At 50.8% G+C, this 20,084-nt stretch overlaps 1 protein-coding gene across 1 annotated transcript in view; it reads left to right on the plus strand.

Moving 5' to 3' along the window:
* Positions 1-20,084, plus strand: part of LOC144680096 (disintegrin and metalloproteinase domain-containing protein 12-like) — a 268,407-nt gene that overhangs the window by 109,808 nt on the left and 138,515 nt on the right. The window contains exons 8-9 of the mRNA XM_078541258.1: positions 6,027-6,092; positions 18,114-18,185. Of these exons, the coding sequence (XP_078397384.1) occupies positions 6,027-6,092; positions 18,114-18,185 (138 nt within the window). The remainder of the gene's footprint in view (positions 1-6,026; positions 6,093-18,113; positions 18,186-20,084) is intronic.

Here is a 20,084-nt window from a genome sequence, read left to right on the forward strand (position 1 = left end):
GGAGCTCAGCGCTGTCTGTGTGGGGGGGGAGTGTGAAACACGAGAGACAGAGCTCAGCGCTGTCTGTGTGGGGGGGAGTGTGAAACGCGAGAGACAGAGCTCAGCGCTGTCTGTGTGGGGGGGGAGTGTGAAACGCGAGAGACAGAGCTCAGCGCTGTCTGTGTTGTGGGGGGGGGGGAGTGTGAAACGCGAGAGACAGAGCTCAGCGCTGTCTGTGTGGGGGGGAGTGTGAAACGCGAGAGACAGAGCTCAGCGCTGTCTGTGTTGTGGGGGGGGGGGAGTGTGAAACGCGAGAGACAGAGCTCAGCGCTGTCTGTGTGGGGGGGAGTGTGAAACGCGAGAGACAGAGCTCAGCGCTGTCTGTGTGGGGGGGAGTGTGAAACGCGAGAGACAGAGCTCAGCGCTGTCTGTGTGGGGGGTGGGGGAGTGTGAAACGCGAGAGACAGAGCTCAGCGCTGTCTGTGTGGGGGGGAGTGTGAAACGCGAGAGACAGAGCTCAGCGCTGTCTGTGTGGGGGGGGAGTGTGAAACGCGAGAGACAGAGCTCAGCGCTGTCTGTGTGGGGGGGGAGTGTGAAACGCGAGTGACAGAGCTCAGCGCTGTCTGTGTGGGGGGGGAGTGTGAAACGCGAGTGACGGAGCTCAGCGCTGTCTGTGTGGGGGGGGAGTGTGAAACGCGAGAGACAGAGCTCAGCGCTGTCTGTGTGGGGGGTGGGGGGAGTGTGAAACGCGAGTGACGGAGCTCAGCGCTGTCTGTGTGGGGGGGGAGTGTGAAACGCGAGTGACGGAGCTCAGCGCTGTCTGTGTGGGGGGGGAGTGTGAAACGCGAGAGACAGAGCTCAGCGCTGTTGTGTGGGGGGGGAGTGTGAAACGCGAGAGACAGAGCTCAGCGCTGTCTGTGTGGGGGGTGGGGGGAGTGTGAAACGCGAGAGACAGAGCTCAGCGCTGTCTGTGTGTGGGGGGGAGTGTGAAATGCGAGAGACAGAGCTCAGCGCTGTCTGTGTGGGGGGGAGTGTGAAACGCGAGAGACAGAGCTCAGCGCTGTCTGTGTGGGGGGGAGTGTGAAACGCGAGAGACAGAGCTCAGCGCTGTCTGTGTGGGGGGGAGTGTGACACGCGAGAGACAGAGCTCAGCGCTGTCTGTGTGGGGGGGGAGTGTGAAACACGAGAGACAGAGCTCAGCGCTGTCTGTGTGAGGGTGAGTGTGAAACGCGAGAGACAGAGCTCAGCGCTGTCTGTGTGGGGGGGGAGTGTGAAACACGAGAGACAGAGCTCAGCGCTGTCTGTGTGGGGGGGAGTGTGAAACGCGAGAGACAGAGCTCAGCGCTGTCTGTGTGGGGGGGGAGTGTGAAACATGAGAGACAGAGCTCAGCGCTGTCTGTGTGGGGGGGGAGTGTGTGAAACGCGAGAGACAGAGCTCAGCGCTGTCTGTGTGGGGGGGAGTGTGAAATGCGAGAGACAGAGCTCAGCGCTGTCTGTGTGGGGGGGAGTGTGAAATGCGAGAGACAGAGCTCAGCGCTGTCTGTGTGGGGGGGAGTGTGAAACGCGAGAGACAGAGCTCAGCGCTGTCTGTGTGGGGGGGGGAAGAGTGTAACACGAGAGACAGAGCTCAGCGCTGTCTGTGTGTGGGTGGGGAGTGTGTAACGCGAGAGACAGAGCTCAGCGCTGTCTGTGTGTGGGTGGGGAGTGTGTAACGTGAGAGACAGAGCTCAGCGCTGTCTGTGCACAGGGGGGAGTGTGAAACGCGAGAGACAGAGCTCAGCGCTGTCTGTGTGGGGGGGAGTGTGAAACACGAGAGGCAGAGCTCAGCGCTGTCTGTGTGGGGGGGAGTGTGAAACGCGAGAGACAGAGCTCAGCGCTGTCTGTGTGGGGGGGGAGTGTGTAACGCGAGAGACAGAGCTCAGCGCTGTCTGTGCACAGGGGGGAGTGTGAAACGCGAGAGACAGAGCTCAGCGCTGTCTGTGTTGGGGGGGGTGTGAAACGCGAGAGACAGAGCTCAGCGCTGTCTGTGTTGGGGGGGGTGTGAAACGCGAGAGACAGAGCTCAGCGCTGTCTGTGTTGGGGGGGAGTGTGAAACGCGAGAGACAGAGCTCAGCGCTGTCTGTGTGTGGGTGGGGAGTGTGTAACGCGAGAGACAGAGCTCAGCGCTGTCTGTGCACAGGGGGGAGTGTGAAACGCGAGAGACAGAGCTCAGCGCTGTCTGTGTTGGGGGGGGTGTGAAACGCGAGAGACAGAGCTCAGCGCTGTCTGTGTTGGGGGGGAGTGTGAAACGCGAGAGACAGAGCTCAGCGCTGTCTGTGCACAGGGGGGAGTGTGAAACGCGAGAGACAGAGCTCAGCGCTGTCTGTGTGGGGGGAGTGTGAAACGCGAGAGGCAGAGCTCAGCGCTGTCTGTGTGGGGGGGAGTGTGAAACGCGAGAGACAGAGCTCAGCGCTGTCTGTGTGGGGGGGGAGTGTGAAACGCGAGAGACAGAGCTCAGCGCTGTCTGTGAGGGGGGGAGTGTGAAACGCGAGAGACAGAGCTCAGCGCTGTCTGTGCACAGGGGGGAGTGTGAAACGCGAGAGGCAGAGCTCAGCGCTGTCTGTGTGGGGGGGGAGTGTGAAACGCGAGTGACGGAGCTCAGCGCTGTCTGTGTGGGGGGGGAGTGTGAAACGCGAGAGACAGAGCTCAGCGCTGTCTGTGTGGGGGGGGAGTGTGAAACGCGAGAGACAGAGCTCAGCGCTGTCTGTGTGGGGGGGAGTGTGTGAAACGCGAGAGGCAGAGCTCAGCGCTGTCTGTGTGGGGGGGAGTGTGTGAAACGCGAGAGGCAGAGCTCAGCGCTGTCTGTGTGGGGGGGAGTGTGAAACACGAGAGACAGAGCTCAGCGCTGTCTGTGCACAGGGGGGAGTGTGAAACGCGAGAGACAGAGCTCAGCGCTGTCTGTGTGGGGGGGGGTGGGGGGAGTGTGAAACGCGAGTGACAGAGCTCAGCACTGTCTGTGTGGGGGGGAGTGTGAAACGCGAGAGACAGAGCTCAGCGCTGTCTGTGCACAGGGGGGAGTGTGAAACGCGAGAGACAGAGCTCAGCGCTGTCTGTGTGGGGGGGGAGTGTGTAACGCGAGTGACGGAGCTCAGCGCTGTCTGTGCACAGGGGGGAGTGTGAAACGCGAGAGACAGAGCTCAGCGCTGTCTGTGTGGGGGGGGAGTGTGTAACGCGAGTGACAGAGCTCAGCGCTGTCTGTGTGTGGGTGGGGAGTGTGTAACGCGAGAGACAGAGCTCAGCGCTGTCTGTGTGGGGGGGGAGTGTGTGTAACGCGAGAGACAGAGCTCAGCGCTGTCTGTGCACAGGGGGGAGTGTGAAACGCGAGAGACAGAGCTCAGCGCTGTCTGTGTGGGGGGGAGTGTGAAACACGAGAGACAGAGCTCAGCGCTGTCTGTGTTGGGGGGGGTGTGAAACGCGAGTGACAGAGCTCAGCGCTGTCTGTGTGGGGGGGAGTGTGAAACGCGAGAGACAGAGCTCAGCGCTGTCTGTGTGGGGGGGAGTGTGAAACGCGAGAGACAGAGCTCAGCGCTGTCTGTGTGGGGGGGAGTGTGAAACGCGAGAGACAGAGCTCAGCGCTGTCTGTGTGTGGGGGGGAGTGTGAAACGCGAGAGACAGAGCTCAGCGCTGTCTGTGTGAGGGGGAGTGTGTGAAACACGAGAGACAGAGCTCAGCGCTGTCTGTGTGGGGGGGAGTGTGTGAAACGCGAGAGACAGAGCTCAGCGCTGTCTGTGTGGGGGGGAGTGTGACACGCGAGTGACAGAGCTCAGCGCTGCCTGTTTCGGGGGGGGGTGGGGAGTGTGAAACGCGGGTGACGGAGCTCAGCGCTGTCTGTGTGGGGGGGGGAGTGTGAAACGCGAGTGACGGAGCTCAGCACTGTCTGTGTGGGGGGGAGTGTGAAACGCGAGAGACAGAGCTCAGCGCTGTCTGTGTGGGGGGTGGGGGGAGTGTGAAACGCGAGAGACAGAGCTCAGCGCTGTCTGTGTGGGGGGGGAGTGTGAAACGCGAGAGGCAGAGCTCAGCACTGTCTGTGTGGGGGGGAGTGTGAAACACGAGAGACAGAGCTCAGCGCTGTCTGTGTGGGGGGTGGGGGGAGTGTGAAATGCGAGAGACAGAGCTCAGCGCTGTCTGTGTGGGGGGTGGGGGGAGTGTGAAACGCGAGAGACAGAGCTCAGCGCTGTCTGTGTGGGGGGTGGGGGGAGTGTGTGAAACGCGAGTGACGGAGCTCAGCGCTGTCTGTGTGGGGGGGGAGTGTGAAACGCGAGTGACGGAGCTCAGCGCTGTCTGTGTGGGGGGGGAGTGTGAAACGCGAGTGACGGAGCTCAGCGCTGTCTGTGTGGGGGGGGGAGTGTGAAACGCGAGAGACAGAGCTCAGCGCTGTCTGTGCACAGGGGGGAGTGTGAAACGCGAGAGACAGAGCTCAGCGCTGTCTGTGTGGGGGGGGAGTGTGAAACGCGAGTGACGGAGCTCAGCGCTGTCTGTGTGGGGGGAGTGTGAAACGCGAGTGACGGAGCTCAGCGCTGTCTGTGTGGGGGGGAGTGTGTGAAACGCGAGTGACGGAGCTCAGCGCTGTCTGTGTGGGGGGGAGTGTGTGAAACGCGAGAGGCAGAGCTCAGCGCTGTCTGTGTTGTGGGTGGGGGGGGGAGTGTGAAACGCCTTCGCCAGAAACAGACCCAGTGATCCAGGAAACTAAAGCCCTCCCTCCTGCACCATCTCTTCAAACACACATTTGTCCTCTCTATCCTTCTATTCCTATACTCACAAGCACGTGGAACAGGGAGTAATCCAGAGATTAAAACCTTTGAGGCCCTGCTTTTTAATCTGCTACCTAGCTCCCTAAATTCTTGTTGCAGGACCTCATCCCTCTTTCTACTTCTGTGAACCACGACCTCTGACCCTTCGCCCTCCCCCTTCAGAAGGCCCTGCAGCCTCTCTGTGACATCCTTGACCCTGGCACCAGGGAGGCAACACACCGAGCCACTCTTGGTGATGGAGATTGAAGTCCCCCACCCAGAGTACATTCAGCACTCTTACCACCCTCAGTGCTCCCTCCAAGTGATGTTCAACATGGAGGAGCACTGATTCATCAGCTGAGGGTGGGCGGTACGTGGTAATCAGCAGGAGGTTTCCTTGCCCATGTTTGACCTGATGCCATGAGACTTCATGGGGTCCGGAGTTGATGTTGAGAACTCCCTGTTAACTCCCGCCTGACTGTATACCACTGTGCCACCACCTCTGCTGGGTCTGTCCTGCCGGTGGGACAGGACATACCCAGGGAAGGTGATGGTGGTGTCTGGGACATTATGATTCCGTGAGGATGATTATGTCAGACTGTTGTTTGACTAGTCTGTGACAGAGCTCTCCCAATTTTGGCACAAGCCCCCAGATGTTCATAAGGGGGACTTTGCAAGGTCGCCGGGGCTGGTTTTTGCCATCGTCATTTCTGGTGCCTAGGTCGATGCCGGGTGGACCATCCGGATTCATTGCTTTTAATCTTTTCTGTAGTGGTTTAATGAAACTGGGTAGCAGGGGACAGTTAAGAGTCACCCGCTTTTAGCTTTTTGTTTTTAACATTGTTGTGGGTTTGGAGTCACATGTAGGCCTGATGGATTTTTACGACAATCGACAATGGTTTCATGGTCAGTGTTACTGAGACCAGTTTTTAATTCCAGATGTTTTTAGTAATTGAATTTAAATTCTACCAGTTGCCATGGTGGGATTTGAACCCATGTGCCCAGAACATTAGGATGACCAGAAGGAAAAAAACAGTAAAAATTGGGAAACAAGAATACTAGTGTGAACTGGGTCTCGTATAACTTAAAATGGAACCCCAGTGAATACTGGGGAGGAAGAGGACTGACCCCAGCTGTTTGTTCTTTCTGGGTGGGCCTCTGGATTAATAGCCCAGTGATGATATCGCTAAGCCACGCCCTCTCCTTGGCATGTGACTGGCTCCCTCCCAATAAGAGCGCGGTATGATTTCACCTGTCTGATATTTTCTCCATTTACAGGTAAAAAGGGATTTGCTGACAGAGATGAAATATCTGGAGCTGGCAATGGTGGCAGATAATGCAATGGTGAGTAGTTTCTCAGCATTTGAATAAGAGGGACTGGGGCCTAGTGTCAGGGCCCACAGTATAGATCAAGGAGCAAAGACTGGAAACAGAGGAGGGGACACAGGAGGTGTAGATTAGGTGATATCAACTTGAGTTTTCAAAGGCTGAAGAGTGTTGAAGGGAAAACTGAGGCAGATGTGAAATTCCACCATTCCTATTAATTGACTTTGTTTTGAAAACTCAATTGGTTAAGTTTGATGATAATGTAAACCCAGGAGAAGGAACTTAAAAAACTGCCAGGAACCTAGAGAATGATTTAAGTGAAAAATTTAGGTGCACTGAACAGTCATAGAGGAAATTGGACAGAGGATGAAAGGGAAATCAAGCAACATGTACTGAATAAAAAGGCTGTCTGGAGACGAAGAGCAGAAGTGATGTGATGGTCAGCAGAGAGTGTGGAGTGATCCAATGAATACTGTACGTTTATCTGTTTGTGTTGTTTTAAAGGTTAGTGTTTGCGTTTTGGGGTATGAGTTAGACAGTTACATAACCTGAATGCTCAAAATAATCCACAAATAAATGTCAGCGAATAGGTAAATAAATATAAACAAAAGCTAAATAAATATAATTAAAGGTTAATAAATATAAAGGTAAATAAATATAAATGAAAATGTAACTAAATGTAAATGAAAGTCAGTGTGGTAAAGTGGGGTACCATGTGCCTTTAAGAGAATGCAAGTGGACTAACCATGTGACTTATATCTCTTGGGGCGAAAGGGGTGAAAGGATATGGGGAGAAAGCGGGAGCAGGCTATTGAGTTGGATGATCAGCCATGATCATAATGAATGGTGGAGCAGGCTCGGAGGGCCGAATGGCCTATTCCTGCTCCTAGTTTCTGTGTTTCTATGTGACAGTACTGACCAATCACTGTACAGCACAGGCAATGGTTAACGGTAAGCCCAGAGCTGGAGGTGGTTGTGGGAGCACGCAAGGATTCAGTCATCTGCCCTCTGTTGCAATAAACAATCACAGTTTGTTCTTATGTTGGTCTCTCTCCGTTATTGATAATGAGTGTATATGAAGGCGGCAATTCGAGTTTACTCAACTAGTGAACTCATAGACTCAAGACATAAAACTGGCAATGAGGATGAACCTAGCAGAAAATAGCACTCTGAGTGAGAATCCACAAGATCGGGGAGCAAACCATTAGAAAGAGACATTGTCATCAAACCCTCTGACAAGGGTGGTACTGTTGTTGTCTGGCGCATTGACCGCTACCTCGCGGAGGCTGAGCGTCAACTCGCATACACTTCCTCCTACCTCTCCCTGGACCATGACCCCACCACAGAACATCAAGCCATTGTTTCCAGGACTGTCACTGACCTCATCTCCTCTGGAGATCTTCCTCCCACAGCTTCCAACTTGATAGTCGCCCAACCTCGGACGGCCCGCTTCTACCTCCTACCCAAAATCCACAAACAGAACTGTCCTGGCAGACCGATCGTGTCAGCCTGTTCCTGCCCCACGGAACTCATTTCTCGTTATCTTGACTCCCTTCTCTCTCCCCTTGTCCAGTCCCTTCCCACCTACATCCGTGATTCCTCTGACACCTTATGTCACATCAACAATTTCCAGTTCCCTGGCCCCAACCGCTTCCTCTTCACCATGGATGTCCAATCCCTCTACACCTCCATCCCCCAGCAGGATGGTCTGAGGGCCCTTAGCTTCTTCCTTGAACAGAGGCCCCAACAATCCCCATCCACCACTACTCTCCTCCGTCTGGCTGAACTTGTTCTCACACTGAACAATTTCTCCTTTAACTCCTCTCACTTCCTCCAAATAAAAGGTGTGGCTATGGGTACCCGCATGGGCCCCAGTTATGCCTGTCTCTTTATGGGGTATGTGGAACATTCCTCGTTCCAGTCCTACTCCGGCCCACTCCCACAACTCTTTCTCCGGTATATCGATGATTACTTCGGTGCTGCTTCATGCTCTTGTCGGGACCTGGAAAAATTTATTAATTTTGCTTCCAATCTCCACCCCTCCATCATTTTCACATGGTCCATCTCTGACACTTCTCTTCCCTTCCTTGACCTCTCTGTCTCAATTTCTGATGATAGACTGTCCACCAATATCCATTACAAGCCTACCGACTCCCACAGCTACCTCGACTACAGCTCCTCACACCCCGCTTCCTGTAAAGACTCCATCCCATTCTCCCAGTTCCTTCGCCTCCGTCGCATCTGTTCTGATGACGCTACCTTCAAAAACAGCTCCCCTGACATGTCCTCCTTCTTCCTTAACCGAGGTTTTCCATCCACGGTCGTTGACAGGGCCCTCAACCGTGTCCGGCCCATATCCCGCGCATCCTCCCTCACGCCTTCTCCTCCTTCCCAGAAACATGATAGGGTCCCCCTTGTCCTCACTTATCACCCCACTAGCCTCCGCATTCAAAGGATCATCCTCCGCCAACTCCAGCATGATGCCACCACCAAACACATCTTCCCTTCACCCCCCCTGACGGCATTCCGTAGGGATCGTTCCCTCCGGGACACCCTGGTCCACTCCTCCATCACCCCCTACTCCTCAACCCCTACCTATGGCACCTCCCCATGCCCACGCAGAAGATGCAACACCTGCCCCTTCACTTCCTCTCTCCTCACCGTCCAAGGGCCCAAACACTCCTTTCAAGTGAAGCAGCATTTCACTTGCATTTCCCCTAACTTAGTCTACTGCATTCGTTGCTCCCAATGCGGTCTCCTCTACATTGGAGAGACCAAACGCAAACTGGGCGACCGTTTTGCAGAACACCTGCGGTCTGTCCGCAAGAAAGACCCAAACCTCCCTGTCGCTTGCCATTTTAACACTCCACCCTGCTCTCTTGCCCACATGTCTGTCCTTGGCCTGCTGCACTGTTCCAGTGAAGCCCAACGCAAACTGGAGGAACAGCACCTCATCTTCCGACTAGGCACTTTACAGCCTTCCGGGCTGAATATTGAATTCAACAACTTTAGATCTTAAACTCCCCCTCCCCCCATCCCCACCCCGTTTCTCCACCCCCCCCCCCTTTTTTTTCAATAATTTATATAGATTCTTCTTTCCCCACCTATTTCCATTATTTTTAAATCTAAAACTAAAACCTTGTTAGTCTTTTCCACCCCACCCCCACTAGAGCTGGACCTTGAGTGTCCTGCCATCCATTCTTAATTAGCACTTTTCTTAGACAAATATCACCACCTTCAACACCTCTTTGATCCTTTTGTCTGTAACATCTTTTGATTATCTGCTCCTATCACTGCTTGCTTATCTCCAGAATCACCCCACCCTCAACTTCTCTCTCTCCCCCCCCGCCCCCCCCCACCTTAAACCAGTTTATATTTCACCCCTCTCCTAACTATGCTTCAGTTCTGCCGAAGGGCCGTGAAGGCTCGAAACTTTAACTGTTTTCTTCTCCACCGATGCTGCCAGACCTGCTGAGTTTTTCCAGGTAATTCTGTTTTTGTATTAGAAAGAGAATCTGTACCTGTTGTTAAACAGATGGCAGTCAGAGTAGAAAGCAGCCGTGCAGTTTTAAATTTGTAAAAAATCCCCGCAGAATCACAATTGCCAAAACTCAAAAAGAGCGCAACACCCAGCACAGAGAAGCCAGCAGCTGCAAAGACCGAGTTGGAAATAAAACAGTGACCGCTCGTAAAGCGGCAATACATTTAAAGAGGTACATGCAGGAAAAATGGCTGCGGACAGAAAATTATAAGAGATCCCAGAGAGAGGGCAACTTCTATAGAAGGCAAAACACGAGTCGATCGAAGGCAGTCAATAAAACCGCGATAATCCAAACACCTGAATTTGTCACTAACCGGGAAGCCATCGGGAATGCAGTCATTCACAATGTCGCAGTTCAGGTGTGTCGATCCATTCGACCCCATTTCAGATGACTGGTCCCAGTCTGTCGAACGCCTAGCGTTCTTTTAACCGCTAACAACATCACGGGGTGGAAAAGAAGAGGGCGATTGTTTTGTCCACATGTGGGAGCAAAACACACAGGCTGAACCTGCAGCCTCGCGTCACCTCACGCCCCCAACTCGAAGACTTTCAGCAAGTTAATAAACAAAGCCCTCTGAGACCAAAGCCCTGTTACTAGGCAGCGCTACAAGTTCAATTCAAGGAATAGGTTTCCAGGGGAGACAATAGCTGACCATGTTGCCGTTTTTAAAGGTATTAACTGAGCATTGCAAATTCGGAACGTCCCTTAGTGATAAGCTGAGAGACCAGTTGGTCTGCGGGGTTGGAGATGATGCTATTCAAAGGCGTTTGCTAGCCAAAGCTAATCTGGACTTCAGTAAGGCATTAGAATTAGCCACGGCCCTGGAGAGGGCTGTTAGAGATTCAGAAGCTATAAGAGATACACAACCGTCCATCCGGTAGGACGGGACTGACCGCTAACAAAAGGTGCAAAAACATCAGACCCCACAGAAAGGAGGGAAACGCCCCCTGTGTACAGATCGGTAAAAAACAGCAGGAGCACAGTGAAAATCCACAAAATGAATGAAAGAATTGCAGCCAGACGTCCAGTGGGTGATCAACCATTCAATCGTGTCTTTTCTGCTACCGCTATGGTCACATGAGGTGGCGCTGCAGAGATCGGCTGAGGCAGCATTTTAAAGACAAAGGGAGGAATCGGGAAATATGGTCTCTTGGAAGAACCAGAAGAAATAGAATCAGACATCCAGTCATTATATAACCTGAAAGTGGCAGAACCGAGCCAATCCAAGTAGCCGTTATAGTCAATGGAGAACCCGGTAAGATGGAAGTTGATACTGGAGCGTTGATGTCCATCATTGGAGAACATACATTCAGATACTTGAATGAAGGAACCCACCCTTTAAGATTGGAAGTTTCGGACACTAAGCTGAGAACGTACACGGGTGAAGAAATAAGACTGAAAGGGTTATGTCAAGTCTCGGTGAGGTATGGAGATCAATCTGAAAGGTTACCCTTGATACTGGGTAGCTGGAGAGGGCCCTAGTATAATGGGCTGCAACTGGATCGAAGAGATTAAATTGAAATGGGCCGAAATATTTAAAATTACAATGAAAGGCTTACAGGAATTGTTACAAAAGTACGCTTCTGTTTTTAACGATGAGTTAGGAAGGATTCGAGGGCTACAGGCCAGAATCTATTAGACCCCAATGCAACCCCCAGATTTATAAGAGCCAGACCTGTCCCTTATGCTCTATGGGACAAAACTGAAACTGAACTGGGCAGACTGGAAAAATTGGGCATCCCACAACCAGTGCAATTTATCGAATGGGCAGCGCCCATCGAACCTGTACTGAAGCTGGACCAAAGCGTGTGTTTATGTGGTGACTGTAAACTAACTGGCAATTAGGTGGCAAAACCTGATAGACACCTGGTACCCAAGATTGAGGAGTTGCATTCGAAGTTGCCGGGGGGCACCATGTATTCGAAATTAGACATATCTACTCGCAGGTAGAATTGGGAAAGGACCTTAGGGAATTCGTCATCATTAATACGCGCCGAGAATTGTATCAATACACATGTCTACCTTTTGGGATCACCTCAGCGTGTGCTATTTTCCAAAGAACGATGGAAAACCTGCTCCAAGGATTGCCCCATGTTACCGTATTGTTCATGGGACTGACCAACAATGAACACTTAGTAAACCTAGAAGAGGTGCTCAAACACTTCGCACAAGTGGGGGTACGTTTAAACGAGAGAAATGCCTGTTCCAAGCTAAGGAGATAGTTTACTTGGGCCACAAGGTCGATGTGCAGGGCCTGAATCCTGTGGAAGGAAAAATCCAGGCCAGTCGCGAGGCACCCGCCCCGAGAAATCCCACAGGGCTTAGGGCTTAAAGCCTTCTTAGGCCTGGTAAACTACTATGGCCGACTCCTCCCAAACCTCTCAGCTGTGCTGGCCCCATTTCACAGCCTACTTAAGGAGAACCAGAAATGGAGTTGGCAAGTCCCGCACCAGGATGCCTTCCTGAAAGTGAAGCGATTGTTAAGATCTTCGGCCTTGTTGGTCCCCTTTGACCCCAATAAGGAAAAAAAGTTTAACACGTGGTGTGTCCCCTTCTGGAATAGTCTTTTCATATCGGAGGGCAGATGGCTCCGAACGACCCATTGGTTATACATCATGCACAGTGTCGCAGAGCAACGATATTCCCAGATTGAAGAGGAGGGTTTATCTATTGTGTTCGGCATGCGGAAGTTTCGTCAATATCTCCAGGGTCGCCATTTCCATATTATAACTGACCACAAGCCCCGACTGGGATTGTTTGGAAAAGATAAAGCGATATCACCCATCGCATCGGCTCACATCCAGAGATGGGTGTGAATATTAGCCGCCTATGAATACACTTTTGTTCACTGTTCAGGAACTCAAGTCGCACAGGCCGACGCACTGAGCCCGCCTTCCCCTGCAGCTAATAGCAGGGAGGCTCTGATTCCCCAGGAACTGGTCTTAGTGCTAAATTTTCTGGATTCTCCCCTGTTCAGGCCAGATAATCCCTGAGTGGACAAGACGGGACCCACTATTGTCTAACATCCTCGAGCAGGTCTTGAATGGTTGGTCAGGTGGATCTAAATCCGAGGAGACGAGGCCCTATTCCGAGCACAAATATGAACTCTCCTGCCAGGATGGCATATTACTCTGGGGAGCCAGGGTTATCATGCCCCCCGAGGGGGCGAAGGCCACTATTAGCCGAGCTACATAGCGCTCACCCGGGCATTAGCAGAATGAAGATGCTCATACGCAGCTATTTGTGGTGGCCAGGCATGGACTTGGATAGAGAAACCCTGGTCAAAAGCTGCCCTCAATGCCAGTAGGTGTAAAAGCTCCCACCCCCACGGCCCCTTAGCCCCATTGTACCCATGGGAATGGCCGGGGCAGTCATGGGTAAACCTCCACATCCATTATGTGGGACCCTTCTTGGGCACAATGTTCCTTTCACTGATTGATTCCCACTCCAAATGGATGGACGTCTAATGAAGTCCGGTCACTCACATTGGCTGCCACCTTAGACCGTTTGTGGCAGGGTTTTGCAGTGTATGGGTTGCCCGAGGCCCTCGTGTCTGACAGCGGGATCGCTTTTACCAATGGGGAGTTCCACAGGTTCATGACCCTTAACGGCATCACCCATATCAAAACGGCCTTCTACCACCCAGCATCGAATGGCAGGGCTGAGCGGGCAGTCCAAACCTTCAAATCCAGGATGGAAAAGGGGGGGGAAGGGGATTCTGTTGGCTCGAGATAGTCCCGGTCCTTGTTCCCATACGGGACCACACCGCACACAATGACCAGCATTGCCCCTGCAGAACCACTAATGAAGAGACATCTCCTCACCTGTCTGATCCTTATCCCGCTGAATTTAGAGGGGAGGCTGGAGAAAAGCCAAGAGACATGGAAGACCAGGCATGATGGTCATGGTCCCGAAAGAACTTTCCCGGTGGGAGCTGCGGTCCTCACGATGAACTTTGGAGATGGGCCCAATAGGCTGTTCGGCGATAATATATCAGTAAACAGCCAAATAACTGGATAACACGTGGATCCTCTCCACAAAAGACCACCAGTCCCACAAGGAGAAATGCAGTCTCCATCTCCGCTTGAGTCTGTGCCGCACGTAGAGGACAGATCACACGATTTGGAAGAACCTGTGGGGCCTGTGGGACCCGAGGGGGTCGGAGAGACAAACCTGCCAATTTCCACTGGGGAACCCAGTGAGCAACTGTCCCCTGAGAAGGAGGTTTCAGAAAAACCAGCCGTGGTTATTGAACTGCGATGCTCAACGCGTGTGAGTAAGCTTCCTGAGAGACTTGATTTGTAAATCGTTTTAGTGTAAATAATTCACATGTTATTAAGTTTGTCAACTGTACTTTTTAAGTAAAGGGGGAGGGAGGTGGTAAAGTGGAGTACCATGTACCTTTAAGAGAATGCAAGTGGACTAATCATGTGACAGTACTGACCAATCACTGTACAGCGCAGGCTACTGATTAACTGTAAGTCTAGAGCTAGAGGTGGTTGTGGAGCAAGGATTTCATCATCTGCCCTCTGTTGCAATAAACAGTTTGTTCTTATGTTGGTCTCTCTCCGTTATTGATAGGGAACATCAACTAACAAGTGTATGTGAAGGCGGCAATTCGAGTTTACTCAACTAGTGAACTCATAGACTCAAGACATAAAAAGTAAATAAATAGCAATGTAAATGTAAATAAATAGAAATTAATGGTAAATAAACATAAATATAATGGTAAATAAGTATAAATGAATGGCAAAAAAAATAAATAAAGGTACATTAATATAACTGAAAAGGCAAATAAATATCAATGGAGGATAAGTACATATAAATAAAAAGATAAATTAATATAAATTAAAGGTAAATAAATGCAAGTGAAAAGGCAAATAAATATAAATGAAAATCTAAATTAATATAAATGTAAGCTAAATAAATATAAATGAATGGTAAATAAATATAAATGAATGGTAAATAAATATAAATGAAAGGTAAATAAATATAAATGAATGGTAAGGATAAGAGAATGTCAGAGAATGAGGTAACAACTGTGTAAATTCATATCAGCAGAAGGGAAAGAGCTATTTTGCTTTTGAATGGATCAAGGACACAATTTCACTTTATTTCCCTATGTTTAGAAGGCAGTCTCATAAATAGAGGGATGGTAGGGCACCTCAGTCTCATCAAATGCACATCCTGTGCTATGTGGGAACTCCAGGACACTTCCTGTAACCACAGTTTCTAACCACAGGTGCAGAAAGCGTTTTTGGCTGGAAGAGCTCCAGCTTTCAGAGCTTGAGCAGCAGCTGATAATACTGCAGGGAATCCACAAGGGCTGAGAGTCATGTCTCCGCCCCACTCCCCCAGATAGTAGCTGTGAAATATTAGATTGTAGAAATGCATCGATTAAATAAACAAGTCGAAAGGGCATACTGGTTTTGATGGGACATTTTAACTTTCATAAAGATTGGGATACGCAGATGATCACATTTCAGGCAAGTAGTGAGATGCAAAACATAGCCCAGATCCTGGAGAATTGGGACATACCAAAGAAAAGCAACGAGTGTTAGAAGAGTCATGTTCAAAATCATAGGGGTTTGGACAGCCTAGACAAGAAGAAACTGTTCCTAATGGTGGAAGGATCACACTAATTTATTGTGAATGGCAAAAGAATCAAAGGTAACATGAAGCAAAATGAATGTCCCTAGTGTGGAAAGTAGAGTCTGGGAGTGTGCACCAGGCAGATTCAAATCAGCATCTGAAAGGAAAAAAATAATCCAGACCTCTGAGGGGAGGGTGGGAATTTGCCCAACTGAGTTGCTGTTGTAGAGAACCAGCATGACCTGATGGGTTGAATGGTCTCCTCTTGTGCCAGCATGGATTTGTAAAGGGTAGGTCATGCCTGATGATCCTGATTAAAGTCTTTGAAGAGGTGATGAAGTAGTGGACAAGGGAGTGTCTATGGATATTATTTAATTGGCCTAATAGATGAAGTCCTACTGTTAGCTGAAGTTGACGTCCTTGGAATTGAAGGCGATTGATTGACCTGCTTAAGAAACTGGCTGCATAGCAGGTGACAGAGAGTAAGGATAATGTACAGCTACTCTAATTGGCAGAATCCTGAAAGAATCTCTATTGGGGCCTCAAATATTGACTCTATTTTAATATTGCTTTTTTTATTCATTCATGGGATGTGGACTTGGCTGGCTGGGTCAGCATTTATTGCCCAGCACTTTACAGCCTTCCGGACTTAATATTGAGTTCAACAACTTGAGATCATGAACTCTCTCCTCCATCCTCACCCCCTTTCCGATCCCCCTTTTTCCAATAATTTATCATTTTTTAATATATTTTTTTCTTTTCCCACCTATTTCCATTATTTTTAAATGTATTTCCATCCATTGTTTTATCTCTACCTTTTAGCCTATTTCGATCCCTTCCCCCCACCCCACCCCCACTAGGGCTATCTGCCACTTGCTCGTCCTGCTTTCTACCCTTAATATCACCATTAGCACATTCCTTAGATAATATCACCACCGTCAACACCTCTTTGTCCTTTTGCCTATGACATCATTGGCAATCTCCTCTTTGCCTCCACCTATCACTGACCCTCTATCCAGCTCTACCTGTCCCACCCCCCTTCAACCAGCTTATATTTCACCTCATTTCTATTTTTCCTTAGTTCTGTTGAAGAGTCATATGGACTCGAAACGTTAACTGTGTTCCTCTCCGCAGATGCTGTCAGACCTGCTGAGTTTTTCCAGCTATTTTTGTTTTTGTTTTGGATTTCCAGCATCCACAGTATTTTGCTTTTACCCCAGGAATCAGTCTGGTAAACCTTCGCTGCACTCCCTCTATAGCAAGAACATCCTTCCTCAGATAAGGAGACCAAAACTGCACACAATATTCCAGGTGTGGTCTCACCAAGGCCCTGTACAATTGCAGCTCCTGTACTCGAATCCTCTGGCTATGAAGGCCAACATACCATTTGCCTTACCATACCTTTCCATCTGCTGCTATACTAACCTTCTGAGGAAGAGAGTTCTAAAGACTCGCTGCCTAGGCCAACATTTATTGCCCACCCCTGGGGTAGAGTTTTACCACAGCGGGATTTTATGTTCTCGCTGAAGTCAATGGGGTTTAGAATGTCTCGCCGCATTTTACAGCCCCATCCACACCGAAATGGGGCTGTAAAATTCTACCCCGAGTTGCCCTTGAGAAGGTGTTTATTTTTATAAACAAAGGCAAAGGGGTAAAATCCATTCACATTTCACTTGACATTTGGTAATGGTGGTGACGGAGAGAGCTGCACAGGCCCAGAAGCTTCCTGCCCCCTGCAGAATCAATGTGAACCTGTGTAATGCTGCTTCAGCAACACCGCCTGGACAAACTCTCCCGCCGTCACATACAAAAGCAAGGTGGTTCATCAAAAGCATCGTAAATTATTGGTTAGCACTCAGATGGTGTGTTGTGGTCAGTTCTGGGCCGAATACTTTAGAAAGTCTGTCAAGCCCCTGGAGAGGACGCAGAGTGGTTTCCCTAGAATAGGAGCAGGGATGTGGACTACTGTTGTGTGGAGAGACTGGAGAAATTTGGGTCAGTGCCCTTTGAGCTAACTCGGCGAGGAGGAGATTTGTTGGAGCTTTGATGAAGTAAATGAGAAACTTCCTAATGGCAGAAGGGTCGGTTACTGGGGACACAAACTCAAGGTGATTAACAAGAGAAGCAGAGGTGACCTGAGGAAATATTCTTTTGCACAGTGAGTTGTTGTGACCTGAAATGTGCTGCCTGAAATAGTGGTGGAAGCAGATTCAATAGTAACTTTCAAAAGGGAAATGGATGTAGAAGGGGAAACAATTGACAGGACACTGGGGCAAGAGCAGCATGGTGGAAAGAATTGGATGGCCCTACAAATGGATCAATATATCCACAACAGGCCAAGTGGCCTCCTTCTGTAATAATCAAGTGGAGTCAGGTGTGGGTGGGAGTGTGGGGATTCCTGTGGAGGGTGAGTGTGAGGAGTGTGGAGAATTATGTGGGGATGAGTGTGAGGAGTTGTGGGGGTTCATGTGGAGGGTGAGTGTGAGGAATGTGGAGCATCAGTGGAGGGTGAGTGTGAGGAGTGGAGGATCAGTGGAGGGTGAGTGTGAGGAGTGGCGGATCAGTGGAGGGTGAGTGTGAGGAGTGTGGGGAATCATGGGATGGGTGAGTATGAGGAGAGTGGGGGATCATGTCGAGGGTGAGTGTGAGGGGTGTAGAGAATTATGTGGGGATGAGTGTGAGGAGTTGGGGTTCATGTGGAAGTTGAGTGTGAGGAGTGTGGAGCATCAGTGGAGGGTGAGTGTGAGGAGTGTGGGGAATCATGAGATGGGTGAGTGTGAGGAGTGTGGGGGATCATGTGGAGGTGGAGTGTGGAGGATCAGTGGAGGGCAGGTGGGATCACAGGGAGTCTGGGTAGACCTGTTTGACTCATTGAAACATCACCAATCATTTGTTTTCCTTTCAGTATCAGAATCTGGGGAGTAATAAAGATGCTGTAGTGAGGCGATTGCTTAACATTGCCAACACAGTGGACTTGGTGAGTATGAAGACTGTGTTCACAATGTTCCTTTCTCGTCCATATCTCTGTTCATGACTTTCCTGATACCAGCCGGGTCAGAATGAAAATGACATTCAATCAAATTTGCCCACCCACCGACTCCCAGCCCCACCGAAAATTCCTGAGACCCTGATCCTAAGTTTGAAATGCAGCTGGAGTTTGAGTTCTGTATTTTTTTAATTCATTTACAGGATGTGGGCTTCGCTGGCTGTGCCAGCATTTATTGCCCATCCCTAGTTGCCCTTGAGAAGGTGGTGGTGAGCTGCCTTCTTAAACCGCTGCAGTCCCTGTGGTGTAGGTACACCCACAGTGTTGTTAGGGAGGGAGTGCCAGGATGTTAACCCAATATGAGAGTAACCTTCTACAGCTCCGTTAGCCACACTCTGGATTTGGAGAGCGGTCTCATTACAGGGGAGTTAAGGCATTGCCATATCATACTTTCCACTCTCACCCAGAACCACTGCACTCCACTGCATCCTGCACCATTCAGAAGGCTCTGAACTCGATTTCCTACAGGCTGAGTGGGTGGGTGAGCGCCTGACCTGCTCCAGCATAAAATGATGTTAAGTGACGTTAGGCGAGCGCCCTGACGTGGTTGCGCACTCACACGATATTTCGCTTTCCAGTTAAAAATTAAATAAACATTGTGAAAAATCATTCATGACGTGTACCTGCTCATGTGACAGAGTCACATGAGGGGACATGTTTTTAACAGTGGTAACTATTCTATTTTTGAGTTTTTACTCTTCAGCTCCTGAGGTGGCTCTCTGCCTCGGGGACTTTGCATTGCGCACAGTCGCATGCATGTGCAAACTCCCGTGCTCACCCTCCTCCTGCCCCCTACCCCTGCAGCACTCTTTGTTGCAGTGTATGTTTAATCTCGGGATTGCTATCTGAGCCACGGGCAAACTGGCAGAGGGTAAATCAAGTCAAGGAGTTAACTGCATGGCTCAGAGATTGGTGTGGGAGGAATGGGTTTCAGTTCATGGGGCACTGGCACCAGTACTGGGGTAGAGGGGAGCTGTCCCGGTGTGATGGGCTTTGCTTGGACCGTGCTGGGACCAGTGTCCTGGTGAATCAATTAACGAGGGCTGTAGAGAGGGCGTTAAACTAAATAGAGGGACCCCAGCCTCTCCCCGACCAGCTGAACGAGGCGGCTCTCCAGCTCCAAGGCCTCCTGCTCAAACCTGGTCAGGATTAGGAGGTTTTGGGGGGGCCTCCACCTGTCTGTGACCTCTCGATATTGTCATGGCTCATCTTCTCCTGAAAGGACAGAGGAGCATTGATTAGTCCCCTCTCTCCCTGCAGCGCCATTGCAGTCTGGCCAACCCCACCTCAGGAACACCTCACAGGGCACATCCGAGTTGTGGCCCTCGAACTGTAAGACACTCAGTCCAAGCAGCCCCTTGACCAGCTCCAGCGTCAGTGACAGTTGGCGCTCAGACTCTAACACCCCCTGAGCCCCATGGGGGACAGGCAGCCCTTAAACATTTCACCACACTGACCCATATCAACATGGCGCCCACCCTTCCCCAGCACAGCAGCTTGTTGAACATTTTGCACCCTGCACCCATAGTTAGGTACTCGTTTGACGGGCGCAGGCTCGATGGGCCGAAGGGCCTTTATCTGTAGACCTCTGAGTCTCTGACTCTATGTGTGCCCCTCAGTCGTGGCTGCTGACCTCGGCTCCCACCTCCTCCCAAGCTCATTTTGTGAGGTGCGATGTCCTCCTCTTCCCATCTCTGGGCACGAGGGTGTCCCTCCTGGCAGCCCCCTCCCCCTAGAGCACCCATCCGAAAACCGGGGGTCCGAGTACCCTCCTGACCTGACCTTCACCCCCGGCCCACGGCATCTCCAGCTGCTGCTGAGGCCATAGCT

The sequence above is a fragment of the Cetorhinus maximus genome, chromosome 1 (genome assembly GCF_964194155.1).
Source record: "Cetorhinus maximus chromosome 1, sCetMax3.hap1.1, whole genome shotgun sequence".
Classification (NCBI taxonomy): Eukaryota; Metazoa; Chordata; class Chondrichthyes; order Lamniformes; family Cetorhinidae; genus Cetorhinus; species Cetorhinus maximus.